At 41.3% G+C, this 15,441-nt stretch overlaps 1 protein-coding gene across 4 annotated transcripts in view; it reads right to left on the reverse strand.

Annotated features, from left to right (window-relative positions):
- Nucleotides 1–2,826: 2,826 nt before the first annotated feature.
- arid5b (AT-rich interaction domain 5B) overlaps nucleotides 2,827–15,441 on the reverse strand; it is a 143,195-nt gene continuing 130,580 nt past the window's right edge. For all 4 annotated transcript variants that reach the window (XM_078565884.1, XM_078565883.1, XM_078565885.1 and 1 more), the window contains one exon: nucleotides 2,827–7,122. In XM_078565884.1, coding sequence (XP_078422010.1) covers nucleotides 4,945–7,122 — 2,178 coding nt within the window. In that variant the 3' untranslated portion in view covers nucleotides 2,827–4,944. The remainder of the gene's footprint in view (nucleotides 7,123–15,441) is intronic.

Here is a 15,441-nt window from a genome sequence, read left to right on the forward strand (position 1 = left end):
TACTTCTATAGAGGCGTTTATAGAACACAGTCATACCCTGAACGTAAAGACATTTTATTATTGCAAAAAAAAAGTTAAAATCACACTGTAATCTTGTGGCCAACAAGTCAAGTTCCCCCTTCACCCTCCCCTTTCAGATTCTTGGTTCTACTTGATTGCTGTGCCAATTCCTCAAAGTACTTCACATTTTTGCTCTACACACAGAAAATTGAAGATCACAGTTAGTAGTCTGGGACAGCTGGCCCAGGTAAGAAATAACATTTATATTACACCTTAACATCCCAAAATGGATTAATTTCAAAGTGCAGCTGCTTAAGTGAACAAAAACCCACAAACAGCAAGTGAATGAATGACTAGGTATTCTGGCGCTGAAAATCATCATGGGCAGTGACCTCAAGCAAAGTGTGTGCAGTAGCGAATCAGCAGCCCATTTTTAAAGCCCGCTTGACATTCTTTTACATCGTCTTCAATCAAATTCTGAGCAACATTGAAATGGGGGAGGTTTGCAGAATTTTTTTTGCTTGGACTGGAGATGATTACATTCCAACTCCTCACCATGTTAATCCCTCTTCAATGTTAATTCTGATTTCAGCCATTTTCCTGGATGCAAGAAGGGCTATAGAAATGCAAGTGGTTGTACTGTTTTGATTTTTACCACTGAAAATTCGCCTTGCTCAGCCGATGTCAAAGCTCAGTAAATCAGAAATCCTATTCCAAGCTAGACACTATAACACATTATATCACGTAACACAACAGTCTAGAATTTGGGCCACGACTATTTCTGGGACCCGGGGCCAGGCGCAGGGTTGGGTGGGGAGGTGTGCAGATGGATAGAAGGAAAGGGAACAATGGTGATTGTGGGTGTCTGGAGGAATGATCGTTTCCTTTGACCTGTGGTTGGAACGAGCACTTCTATTCTTCTTGATCCAAGCCTTATATCTACTTCATGTTGGATATCTTTACCTATGCCTGGTGAGCAGCACACTTACAGCTGGAAATGTGCACACATTTCCTACTCAGCATACTGGGGCTTTAACAGTCCGAGTAGCACCCGAGCAATGGGTACTGCAGAAACCAAGTTCTAGGCCATGTGCCGTTCTATGTAACAACCGCAGTAGAACCTTGCATCATACCCTGGAATATATAAAACACTTAAATGGTATTTTATCAGATCAAATGCATGTTATATCATGTAACATTAGATTGTACCATGTAACATGCATTTTAAAGCACATAATGTTTTATACATAGTGTATCAATCCATATGACAATTAACTTATACAAATTAAGTAAAATATGTAACATGCTATTCTCTTGGAAAGCACAGAACACATTGCACACATTACAACAGCACAAAATGATAGTCTTTACTTATTTTTAAATTATGTACACTGAAGACACTTATCTTCTATCCATAGATGGTAAATGAAGGAATTGATTCCTGTGTAATTCAAGCATTCATTTAATTATTTGAGTACCAAGCATGTTCTAGAGACATAAAAATGAATATACCTCACGTCCTTCAGGATACATGCAATTGAAGGTTGCATTCTTATGGAGTTAATCACTATTATTTTCCATTAAAATATTTTCTGTTGAATTCCCTCCATCAATGTGAGGAATACCAATCAGAAACAGTACAACACTTGGCTATTTTTTTACACAGGCTTCAAGTACAAGAAAGATGAGATGGAGGGTAAAGCATTAGGTTTAACCTCAATTTCAAAAGATCCAATGTGTTTTTCTCCCATGTTCAATAACACTATTTCTTATTGCCTCTGAGCATGATTTGTGCTTAATTGTGGTTTGATCTGTACAGTCTCTCCTGGGCCAATATTCATCCTTCAAACAATAGTACAAAGAACATATTGGCCAGTATATCAATCATCGTGCTACTGTTGTTGGGTGCCAATGGACTGCCTCCTTTGCCTACAAAACAACAGTGACTATACCTCAAAAGTAATTTATTGACTGTAAAACATTTTGGCACATCATGAAAATGTAAAAGACATGATATAAATACTAGTTTGCCTTTCACACTGGATTCACACCCACTATGCCCTTCCTACCATATATCTAAAGTAGAATTGAAACAGACCGACAGTGGTAAAACCCAAATCTCCTACTGGTGCTAGTTTCAGGGGTCCAGTCTTGTCAATGACAGAGACTTTTACTGAATTCCTAAAACTGAAAGTGGACTTAAAATGATCAAATTGTGTTTTTTTGGGAACGTCAGCCGAGCTGGGGACCTGCAGAAATCTGGTCAAAAAACCTGAAGGCTTTAAGATTAGTGGAAAAAGATTTTAACCTAAAAACATTATTTATGACAGCTATTTTAAAAATCTTGTTTAAAAAGTCCAATGTTCGAAAAGTCTGGACCACAATTAAAGTGATTTGCTTGAGAACAGATGGTGAGAGGTCAGGCATTTTTTTCAATGAATTCCCTATCTCAGTCATGTTGTTGTGGGATACAGCAAGCAAAGGTCAGCAGTTTCACATGCCTGCTGGCATACTTCCTATTAGCTGGTTCAGAATGGCATTGTCACAAAATTAGCTAAGTGTTCAAAAGGTCTGCAACAAAATGTCACATTGTGTACATTAAGGTAACATGTCTGAACTTTAACTGCCTTCAAACATTCATTTTAAGATATCACTTCTGCTTGTACCCTTCATATTTCACCTAAGCATCATTTGCATAACAGCAATTCCATCATTGCGAGTAAGTTGCTGGAGCTGTTACTTAAAATGTGACAGAACTTAAGTTCTGAGAAAGGCTCCTTAGCTTGAAAATAAAATGACTAATCTAAATCAAAGAAAAAATTCACATTTTAAGTAGTAAAACTTTTATTAAATATAACAGTGGATCAGAAAGTACAAAATATTTTGCCAGCTATGTGATTGATAAACTATTGGAACAAAGTATCAAAAGCATTTGCCAAGTACACTGAACATACAAAAACAAAACTTTAGTGTTTACATTTGGCTCAGCAACATTAGATTTAAAGTTTGAACCTAATACAAGGTTACTCAATAACCTTAAACTATCAGGACTCATCTTAATGTTACTAGTCTTCGCTTTTAACTATGTACAAATCACCATACATGAAAATGTGCTATAGACCAAAACAAAATTGCAAAAAGAAATGTGTTCATTATTTACAAAATACAAGTTTCATAATAAGAACATGTCAGTATAAACATCTTGCTGATAAGATACAGACTGAAAATATTTAAGCAATGTGTCTTGGTGAATAAAACGGCCATTTGAGAACAACATTCTCTGTAACTAATATAGCCACAATCAAACAAACAATCTTGTAAGTGCCCATTATAATCATTACGAGCATGGAAACCAACAAAAATAATATATCCTGATTTCACAATACTTATGATCATAATGCTCTTTGCAAAGCTAGACCAGATGTGACCACGGTATACCATTGACAAACATGTGCGGTTAAGTACTGAAGTTTTAATGTGTTGTTGAAATGAAAAGGCACAGTTAGTTCTTGATGCTGCAGTGGAGTTGCCAGAAGGCCACATGCAATACTGAGGCATCAGTTAAACATGTTTAGTGTGGAACTGAAAGGAAATTATTGTAACCAAATGTCAAGTTCTCTAGAAGCAAATGTTCTAATAAGTTTAAGAAAGACTTTCTTTGAAAGTATTTTGCCTATGTTTAATTTGCTTAGCATGAGGGCACTTTTAAACTTAAAGTGAAATTTTCCAAGCTCCAAAAGGCTGCCACAGATTGAGCCAAGCACAGGAGTTGAACAAAGAGCCAGAACTGCATTTCAACACAAATCTTATTAAAGCTTCACCAACAGCTGCACAGACAACGGGAATAGACTGAAGGGGCTTTATTATAAAACCAGCAGAATGCTCGCCAATGCTAAAGTGGAATCTTGTTTTTCTTCATTTTATTATTCAGCTTCACTTTTGCTTCTTTTCAAAATCTGCCTTGTTTACATTAGAGAGATTTACGGTTCAAACATTTGATTGACAAAACATTATGTGGAACCACAGAAAGAACCCTTGCAGCTATACTTTTGTGACCTTAAATGCAAGGCAGGCAGGATCTAAATATAAAATTACCGTCATTTTTTCCCTGCAATGTAGCAACTGCAAACTACAGCTAGCATATCTTATATACAAATCTTTAGCTCATAGCGGTTTAACAGCAGTAATTTTGAGAGCTAGGATGGCATTGAAAGTATGAAAACTGAATTTGAATATTTACATTTAATTTGAATCAATATTAAAACTTGGCAAGTGTTACTCGAGTTACAGTTACTTTATGCTTTGTAAACGATTCTTTTTTTATCGATGTGAAAGTCAAGCCCCTAACAACTGCAAGAATGGTAATATATCCAAAAAAAAAATCAGTGGAAAAAAAAAAGACCAGTGGTGCACTATTACATAGTACAGAAATTAACCACCACATATGGGTTCTACAGAAAGGATTCAAAAGAATCCAAACAGACATTTACAGCTGCAGCAAACTTCCTGTAGTTATTATTTCTATCCTGTTCTGGAACAAGAACACAATATTCAACACATCCATCAACTGACACTGCGAGAAATGCACACCAAAACAGCAGAAGCTGGAAGTAAAACCTGACTACAGTTGCATAAATTAAGATGTAAATGTTTGTAGTGAATATTTACAGCCATTTAATGTGTTGATATCGCGATCGTGATAGTGTTAGGTTGCAGCCAAAAAAAATTTCTATGTACAAAAAAATATTACTTCGCATTCAATGTACTAAAAAAAACACAAATCTTACAATCTGTAGATGATATAAGAACACCTAAAGTGAATGCAAGAAATACATAAACCAGTTGCTGGTAGCTTGCAATCACAAAGTCTTACGATGTAACGTGGGCTATCAGGCTGTTACGCTACATCTCTTGATTTCAGCAAATGTTCACAAAATAAAACGTTTATAGTTTCGCACCGGGATGTAGAGAAGAGATTGGTGACGTGGAATAGGCAACCTGTGGGTTCAGAGAAGCGAGAGGATAAAGGCTATGGTGCAAAAGGTCCCCATAAGAGGCTGCGACCGGGGCAGCAGCTGCGGACAGGTGTCTATACAGTTGTGGAGAGGCGCCGGTCGAAGCAAGGATCTGCCTTTGCATTGCCGGTATCATGAAGGAATGGATGGCCAGTGGTTGCATGAGTGGAGACAGCACAGCCTGATTCTTCAAGTATTGCAAGGGATGGGCATAGTCAACTGGAAACCCTGAGCCCAGGCCGTCACACATATCTTGAACCTGAGATACGAAGGCTCCGGGATACACACCTGGGAATATTGGAGTTGGCAGCGGGAACTTGTGACCCTCCAAGATGATCCCCGGGGGCAGGTTTTTGCTGCTTTCCCCTTCCAAGTCAGACGGCTTTTCTTTCAGCACCAGGTCCTTTGCCAGCGGCATGGGTGACACAGCCCGGAGTTTTTTCTCCGGGCTCTGACTGCTGCTGTTGTCTGTGCCCTCATGGTTCCTCTTGATGGGTTTGGAGCTCCCAATGATCTGTGAACTGCCTTTGGAGCTGATGATGGGTCTGACCACTTCCTCTAGCTTTACCGAGGAGGGTGGGATGGCTTCACTGCTCTTGGTGCTGCTTGGTATTGGCATTGGAGGGACACGGCAAGCTTTGGGGTTGCAGTCAGTATGGGCCGACTGTGTAATTGCTATCGTGCTCTTAATGTCGAGCTGCGATGGTAAGTGAATGGTACTATTTGACGAGCTCTTGGGTAGCGTTTTCTTTAACTTTGGAAGACTCAAGTCAGTGGGCTGCTCCTCCGTGGGAGGTTTCACTGCACATTTCTTTTCCTGTCGGTGCAATGTTGAAAGATAACTTAAATAGACCGAATCCTGGTTTTTATTTTGCACAAATGAAGAACTTTTATCCTTCATGATACTGCTCAGGTACTTCGATGTGTGGTCATTATTAAGATGATGCTCTGTGTGTCTGTAAAGATTGTGCAGATGTGGGGAGGAGTAGAAGTCTGCTAGAAAACTTGACACTTGTGATGGTTGGCAACCTTTCTTCTCAGAACTTTTATTTTCGTTATCTGCAAGGTCAGAGGTGAAAGGGTAAGGAGCGCCACTTTTGAATGAGTCTGAGCAAATGAGGTGATGCTTAGAAAGATAAGCAGCCTCAGAATCGGATAATTTATTCAAACCATCATGTTTAAATGTCTCCCCTCGCTCATCAGTATTTCTCCTCTGAAAACTATGCGCATGTTGAATCACAGAAGGTCTATTAATGGCCAACTGGTCTGGCGTGGAGCCTTGTAAAAAATTACTCTCAGTCGTAACCATTTCCTCACCATTCTCATCACATTTTTTACTGCTAAGTAATGGAGGTGGGGCTCCGATTGGATAACTGTTGGACAAAGTCCCACTGACCTGTGATAAGAACTTCTTCTTGGCAAGCGGTGACATGATGCCAGGGTGACCCCTGGAGTACACCAGAGGCAGGTAGCTGGGGGAAGCTTCAGTTTTTGTCATAACAAGCTCCTCCTTCTCTTTGAGGGGCCCGGGAGAGGGGTTCAGGTTAACCTTCCCTGTCTGCCCAAGTGGCTGTCTCTGCCTGCTCTCCGGCCGGTGACTCCCCGGCCGATTGTCAACTTCCTCTTTCGGAGGCTGATCGACATGAACGGAGGCATTTGCAGCATCCGGCAACAGTACGCTTGGTCCCTGATCAGGAGCATCTCCTCTCTCTGCACCTTTCTCAGCTGTGGTTGCCTCACTAGCAGCTTTCTCCTGTAGACTGTTTGCCAGCTTGTCCACCGGATGTTGCGGCAACTCAGGATCCTGGCAGGGTGCCGAGGCGGCCTTGCTTTCTGCTGGGCTTTGTACCAGCGCATCTCCCGAATGGATCTCGAGGCCCTGCTGCAAAGACAGCGGCTCGGCCTCCTTTCCTTTCGACTCTTCACCGTTGGCTTTGCTGACTTTGTCCTTGGCTTGGTCCCCTTTGCCATCTGAACCCTCGGAGATGTCACAGCCGTTCGGTTCCTTCTCCCCATTCTCAATCTGCGTCACCGCCCCTTCCCTTGACAAAGCCGAGGCTGGGCTCCATTTGTCCATCTCTCGGCTGCCCTCTGAGGCTGCAATTACCTAATTAATAAAAAATATATAGTTATTTATACAAATCTTAAGTAAAAGAAGCACAGACATAGACCGTGGGCCTAGCATATTCTGCAGTCACAACTTACAACAACAACTTGCATTTATACAGTGGCTCTAATGTAGTAAAATTCCCCAAAGCACTGTACAGGAGTGTAATCGGACAAGTGTTGACCCAGGGAGAGGTATTAGGACAGAAGGAAATAGATTTTAAAGACTGGTTTAATGAACAGAGAGATGGAGAGGTTTAGGGAGGGAATTCCAGAGCTTTGGGCCAAGGCAGCTGAAGGCACAACCACCAATAATGAGGGATAGACAAAATACCAGAGTCAGGGGAACAGAGTTCTCTGGAGGGCTCGAATTATCATCCCCACCTCATTCCATTACCCCCCACCCCCCCACCAACTCCCTCAACCCCATCATCATGTAATCTCCTGGAAAAGGGAAAAAATAATCTTCAGGTAAATTAAAAAAGTTATTTATGAAAAACTTATGTAGAAGCACAGACATAGACCCTTAGCTTGGCAAAACTCTGCAGTCATAGCTTACAACAGCAGTAATAGAGGCTTCCACTCCAAACTGTATTCACCCGCCTGTTTACTTTTTGATAATGACTATCTGTTCTTCATTCCTGACAGAAACTCTCAGTTTCAATGGCTCTGCTGCGGCAGCCGTTTAAAGTAGAGAGATTTTACATACGAACATACGAAATAGGAGCAGAAGTAGGCCAACTGGTCCCTCGAGCCTGCTCCACTATTCAGTAAGATCATGGCTGATCTGTTTGTGTTTCAAATTCCACATTCCCATCTACCCCCGATAACCTTTGATTCCCTTGCCTAACAAGAATCTATCTACCACCACCCTAAAGATGTTCATTTATCCCACCTCCACCACCTTCTGAAGCAGAGTTCTCCAAAGTTCCACAACCCTCAGAAAAAAATTCTCATCTCTGTCCTAAAAGGCCGGCCCCTAATTTTAAAACAGTGCCCCCTAGTTCTGAACTCACCCACAAGAGGAAACACATCCTTTCCACGTTCACCTTATCAAGACCGTTCAGGATCTTGTATACTTCAATCAAATCACCCCCCACTCTTCTAAACTCAGTGAAAACAAGCCCAGGCTGTCCAACATTTCCTCATAAGACAACCTGCTCATTCCAGATATCAATCTAGTAAACCTCCTCTGAACCGCCTCCAACGCACTTACATCCTTCCTTAAACAAGGAGACCAAAACTACACACAACATTCGAGATGTGGTCTCATCAAAGCCCTGTATAACTGAAGCATAACATCCTTACTTTTATGTTCAACTCCTCTTGTTATAAAGGATAGCATTTCATTAGCCTTCTTAATTACTTGCTGTACCTGCATACTAACTTTTTGTGACTGATGTACTAGAACATCTAGTTGCCTCTGCACCTCGGAATTCTGCAGTCGTTCTCCATTTAAGTAATAGTCTGCTTTCTTATTCTTCTTGCCAAAATGAACTACTTCACATTTTCCAACATAATACTCCACCTGCCAGATTTTTCCCTACTCACTCAACCTACCTATATCTGTCTGCAACCTCATATCCTCTTCACAACAAATCTTCCTACTTATCTTTAAGTCATCTGAAAATTTAGCTACCATGCCTTCGCTCCCCTCATCTAAGTCATTGATATAAATTGTAAAAAGTTGAGGCCCCAGCAAAGACCCCTGCGGACTCCACTCGTCACATCCTGCCAATCAGAAAATGACCCATTTATGCATCCTATCTGTTTTCTGACAGCCAGCCAATCTTCTATCCAGGCTAATATGTTATCCCTTACAATATGAACTTCTATTTTCTGCAATAACCTTCGATGTGGCACCTTAACAAATGCCTTCTGGAAATCCAAGTACAGTACGTCTAAAGGCTCCCCTCTAACCACCGCACATGTTACTCCTTCAAAGAGCTCCAATAAATTGGTTAAACATGATTTCCCTTTCACAAAACCATGCTGACCCTTCCCAATTACCTTGAGTTTTCTTTTTAAGTGCCCAACTATAACCTCCTTAATGATCAATTCTAACACCTTCCCCATTACAGACATCAAGCTAACTGGCCTAGTTTCCTGTTTACTGTCTCCCTCCCTTCTTGAAGAGAGGGGTTATATTTGTTACTTTCCAGCCTGATGGAACCTTCCCAGAATCTAGTGAATTTTGGAAAATTAACACCAGCGCATCTACTACCTCATTAGCCACCTCTTTTAAGATCCTAGGATGAAGACCATCAGGACCCAGAGACTTGTCAGCCCACAGCTCCATCAAGTTGCTCAGCACCGCTTCCCTAGTGATTGTAATTTCACCAAGTTCCCCTCTCCCTTCCACCTCTCGATACTGGAATGTTTTTAGTATCCTCTGTTGTGAAGACAGAAGCAGAATATTTGTTAATTTCATTTGCTATTTCCTCATCATCTATTAAATCCACATCCTCAGTCTCTAGAGGACCAGCGCTCACTTTACTTACACTTTTCCTTTTTAAAATACATGAAGAAGCTCTTGCTATCCGCTATTACATTTCTAGCTAGCTTCCTCTCATACTCTAATTTCTTTCTCCTGATTAACCTTTTAGTAATTCTCTGCCATTCTTTATATTCTGACCAATCATCTGACCTACCACTCATACTTAATGTTAGATCAGTTGTTTTTTAAATAACTGCTATTTCTACAATAATGTCACTAACAAGTGCAGGTTACAGTCGAACTGACTTGCTTGAGAATAGATGCTGTGGTGTCAGATACATTTCAATGAGTTCCCTATCTCGGCCATGCTGCTGTGGGGATAGAGAGCAGAGGGCCCGGGGCTTCAAACGGGTGGGAGAGAAAAAGTGGAGAAAAAGGAAGGTTCCAAATGCCCAGGTTGCCAGCAATGCTTCCTAATAACCAGTTCTTCTTAATAACCAGTTCAGAATGGCACTGACACAAGCTAATATATTGTGTGTGGTCTGGGGAAACCAGGGAACAAAACAAAAACAAGAGCAACAAAAATAAAATGCATTGACATTTCTGTACAATAACATTGAATCACATTCAAGCATAAATCAAAACTTTTAATATTTAGACTTTATTAATATGTTTTGTTTCCTGGTCATCTATATTCTCTATAATCCATTATCACCAGTTGCATTTTTAACATAATAGAGCATTGCATTGTAAATAACTGCTGAATTTATAATAGAAAAGGTTACCATGACAACAATAACCTACTTTCTTTGGCATTTTGTCTGATTATTTTATAACAAAAGCCGTTGCTGGAACACGATATGCACTGGCTATCTCACTTCCTGTTAAACAACTGTGAAATCTTTCTTCCTAAAATTTTCAGTCAATAATTCCACAGCCTTCAGCGTGACCAGAAAGTACATAATCACCAGGGGTATCCACATTATGGTAGGCTCTCCCCAAAAACTACTGTAAAATCAGTGTAAGATCAGGGGATGCTGGATTTCCATATGAACACTAGAACGGGAGGCCATTCAGCCCCTCAAGCCCATTCTGCCATCCTATTAGATCATGGATGATCCTTACCTCAGATGTTTCCAAGATTACAGCAACTGATCAGAAGCACCCAATAGCCCCAGTAAGGAATTAACCCATGATGTGGCGGTACTGACAGCAACTGCCAGTTCAAAAGATAAACTTAAGGCCAAATAGCTGTTAAATTGATCTGAGCCAGATGGTGAACTATGGAACAAGATGCAGGTCTTTGTCTTTATAGTAGGTTTATTCACAGGACACAGCATTACAGATCTCTGCTTCCTAACTACTCAAGCAGTGTCCCAGCTGACTCTCTTTATATGTTCTCTCAGTCCTTAATCAAACAAGGCCCATCACCTGGCATATCTTCAAAAACATAAATCAACCAACCATTAGCAATAACACCCCCCCCCCCCCCCCCCGCAACTTGAGTTGGTCCAAGTGGAGTGGAATGCCTGAGGTGGCAGCTGCGGCTAAGGGGGTGCGTCCCATAAGGCGTCGAAGCAGTCGCTGACTAAAGTCACCAAGAAGCAGAGGAAATCTCGCAAGCAGAGCTATTCTGCTTACATGTATAGGGTGCTGACCCAGGTCCACTCTTCCACCAGGATCTTGTCCAAGGCCATGAGTGTTATGAATTCCTTCATTGTCGACATTTTTAAGCTCATCACCTCATTCACTACAACAAGCGCCGTACCATCTCGGCCAGAGAGATCCAGAGCGCCGTCTGCCTCATGCTGCCAGGGGAACTGGCCAAACACGCCGTCTCCGAAGGCACCAAAGTGGTCACCAAATACACCAACTCTGTTTAGGTCGATCATTCTAGTGATTATAAAACATGTCAACCCTGCCCCCATACTCAAACATAGCACTGAAGCTACGAGGTTCATTTTTAAAGATTGACAGCAGAGGCTGTTCACAAAGCCTCCAATTACAAGGATTAGATAAAGAAAGCACGTGCATTCATGAAGCACTGTTCGTGACCTCAGGATGTCACAAAGTTCTTTACAGCCAACAAAACTTACCTGTTTGTCCATCAAGGTGAAGATGACCAGGCTTACAATCTGGGTTTTTTGATGGGGTCTGGTGAGAAGCTAAGTGACTGCTAAGACTGATCAGCACCCAGGAGGGTCTGCTGCAATAAGGTAGATGATTGGACGAGTTGCTGTCTCAGGGTTTCCAATCCTCATGTTTTCTCTCTGCCTCCGATAATGTGCTTGCTTTCAAAGGAGGCCGCACGTTTTTTACTTTGTTGCGTCAGGTGCAGCAATCCTGAGCGAGTTTCTCCCAGGGCTCGAAGTTGATATATCAAAACTCCTAAATGTAGCCTTCAGAGTGTCCTTGCAGTGCTTCCTTTGACGTGCACAACCCCAGACTCAAGCTCTCCATAGAAGATTCGCTTTGGAAGGAGTGTCAGACATTCTGGCTACGTGACCAGCCTAACTCAACTGTGACTGTCTCAATATCGTGTGGATACTTGGCATGCCAGCTCGGGTCAGCACCTCAGGGTCTGGTACTTTGTCCTGCCATCTGATCTTCAGAAGCTTCTGAAGGCTGAAGTGAAAGTGGTTGAGCTTCTTGGCATGACGCTGATACAGAGTTCAAGTCTCTATTGTATAGAGCAGAGCGGGCTGGATTATTCTTCTACAGACTGAGTTTGGCAGGCAGACTTACTCCCCTTCATTACCAGACTAATGTTCAAAGTCTGCGGAAGGCTACACTTGTTTTGGAAATTCTTGCATGTGTCTCATCATCAATATAGAAAGCGCGGATAGTGTGCTGAGATAAGTGAACTTATCGTTTGCTGACAGGTTCTGGTCACAGACTGAATCCTTGGCTTCGAGATGGAGCTTTCCTAGAGCAGACTGGTATATTTCTTCATGTTGATCGTAAGGCCAATGTCAATTAAATACGTTTGAAGTGTAGTAAACTATTGCAGTATAGGAAATGTAGTTAATTTGCTGTATATAGTATGATAATGAATAAATAATCTCTCTTTAATTATGTTGATTGAGGGATAAATGTTGGCCAGGTCCAGGGAGAACACCCCTGCTTTTCTTCAAATAAAGACATGAACTTTTCATGTGCACTGAGGTGACAGACAAGGAGTCAGTTTAACATCTCATCTAAAGGACAGTTTGAAACCACTTGAATTATGTTTCCACGGTTTAGGACATCTTTCGATCCACTTAGTTAGGCTGCTGCCTTACCAGATCACATCCACTGTGCTAAATATTTGCATATACAAATAAAATATGGGGCAATTTTCCAAACGCATGTTCTTGTTGACAAGCCTTTCTTGCAAGCTGAAGGTTGTGGGGAAATCATGGTGCCCAGTGTCCATTGTAATGCACAGCGAAACAGATGGGCTAGTCTCCCTGAGGCTAAAATCTCATTAACCAGAAGATATTCAAATTAGAAAGTATGAAGCAAACATTAAAGGGAAAAATAAGAGTTCCTGATTTTGCTAGCCACTGCAACATTATATCTAACTGTGCAGAGTTTATATTTGGCCAGCTAGTGAGTGCTTACACTCTACACGAGCCTCCTCCCACACTTCTCACCTCATCTAATCAACATATTCTTCCTATTCCTTTTCACCTAGTCTTCACCTAGTGAATTTAGCCTCAATGACTCCAAGTACTGGATTTATTCATGACTTAAGACCCAATTTGGACATGCTTGCAAGTGGAAACATTTTCCCTACGTCTAACCTATCGAACCCTTTTATAATTTGAAAGAACTCTATCAAGTCACCTTTCAGCCTTCTCTTTTCTAGAGAAAAGAGTCCCAGCCTGTTCAGTTTTTCCTGATAGTTATAAGTCCTCAGTTCTGGCATCATGTCAGAGATAAAGATGCAGGAAAATGGTAGATGATCCAAGGAGTGAAACCACACAGACGTTAGGAATCCTGGCCCAATTCCCAGCTCTTCAGTAACGAGGTTTTCAATCTATTCAAACTTACTGAAATCATCGCCACAGGAAAGTGTTGCAATATAGATATATATATTTTTCTTTTAAAACTGCCAATGCCTAATTGTTTAAATTATAGTTAAGGAAAACAGAAAGGATATGATTCAGACTGTATTCTAAACAAGAAAGGAACAGCATAGGCTTCTAGGGCAAAGTTAGAAGGTTATCACCATGATTCAAAATCAAATTCAAGGTTGGTGTGTACACAAAGCTAAACCCATGGATGCACTTATATTAATATATTCATAAATCTATAGTTGAAAATTCCTCCACAGCTCTGATAATGATATAACAAACTGAGCATCCTGTTAGGGTACCTCAATCTTGGTAGGAAGGGCCCCAATAAAAGCCACTCTTTCTTTTGGTTAGTGAACTGTTTCTTTCAGCCATGTGACAAACCACACATTTTCCTTTCTTGTAAAATCTATTCCCCAGTGCGGTCACATGACATAAAAACCACAGAGCAGTTGGTGATGGTAACAGTGGAGACAAATTTAGAACTGGAAAGCTTGCAATGGGCAAAAGTGAGAGCGGATTTATTTTGTTTATGATGATGGTTGAGCTGCCCAATAGCAACTCAACCTTACAGCCTTCCGGACTGAATACTGAGTTCAACAATTTTAGATCATGAACTCTCTCCTCCTTCCCCACCCACTTTCTGATCCCCCTTTTTTCCAATAATTTATATAGATTTTTCTTTTCCCACCTATTTCCATTATTTTTAAATGTATTTCCATCCATTGTTTTATCTCTACCTTTTAGCCTATTTCGATCCCTTCCCCCCACCCCCACTAGGGCTATCTGTACCTTGCTCATCCTGCTTTCTACCCTTAATGTCACCTATTAGCACATTCCTTAGATAATATCACCACCTTCAACACCTCTTTGTCCTTTTGACTATCTCCACCTATCATTGGCCCTCTATCCAGCTCTACCTGTCCCCCCCCACCCACCCCCCCTTAAACCAGCTTATATTTCACCTCTTTTCTATTTTTCTTTAGTTCTGCTGAAGAGTCATATGGACTCGAAACGTTAACTGTGCTCCTCTCCGCAGATGCTGTCAGACCTGCTGAGTTTTTCCAGGTATTTTTATTTTTGTTTTAGCAACTCAACCTGCAGGTTTCACTTTAACTCCACTGTGTGGTGATTTAGCATGTCATTAAAACTACCCATTACTGCCTCCTTACCAACCACCGAGACCCCCACTGGCATCACGGCAGCATTCGTATCGGTGGGGTTTGAACCTCACTCAACAGCCCCCAGAGTGTCCAGTGGGTGCAAATGTCCCCCACCCCCTGCATCATATGGATTGAGAGCCTATTAAACTCTCCACCATACAAGGCTAACCACCCTATTAGCTGGCATAAAGATGGTTACAGTAGGCGAGCAGCATTCGCGTTGTGGCCTGTCAGACTGTTAATCAGCCAATAAATCCTTTACTGTTTCTCTCTGTTCTGTAAGGCATGATAGGAAAAATAAACCAACCATACTGTGTCACAAGCCTGGGCCTGAACTCAAAACTTGATTTTGAGCTACTAAAAAACATACATGAAAAACGTGTGGGAGAGATGGGGCTGCTTTATTACATGATAGCTCCAAAATAATGAAAAAATATTGTGAATGGATTATCACATGGTGCTCGATCCATGGACTTGCTAATTAAAGTTGTGTCACTGCATATGTATATAGCGTTGCCCACAATGCTGTCACTGTGGAGATTGTGATTCAAATTTGCTGCAATGTGACTTGTGAGTATAATCTCCTCTATTTATAGCATTATGTAGAATAATGAACTCTGACTCCCAGGACCAGCTCAAAGTGCTACCTGTACCAGCGCTTG

Source organism: Cetorhinus maximus, chromosome 20, assembly GCF_964194155.1.
Source record: "Cetorhinus maximus chromosome 20, sCetMax3.hap1.1, whole genome shotgun sequence".
Taxonomy (NCBI): domain Eukaryota; kingdom Metazoa; phylum Chordata; class Chondrichthyes; order Lamniformes; family Cetorhinidae; genus Cetorhinus; species Cetorhinus maximus.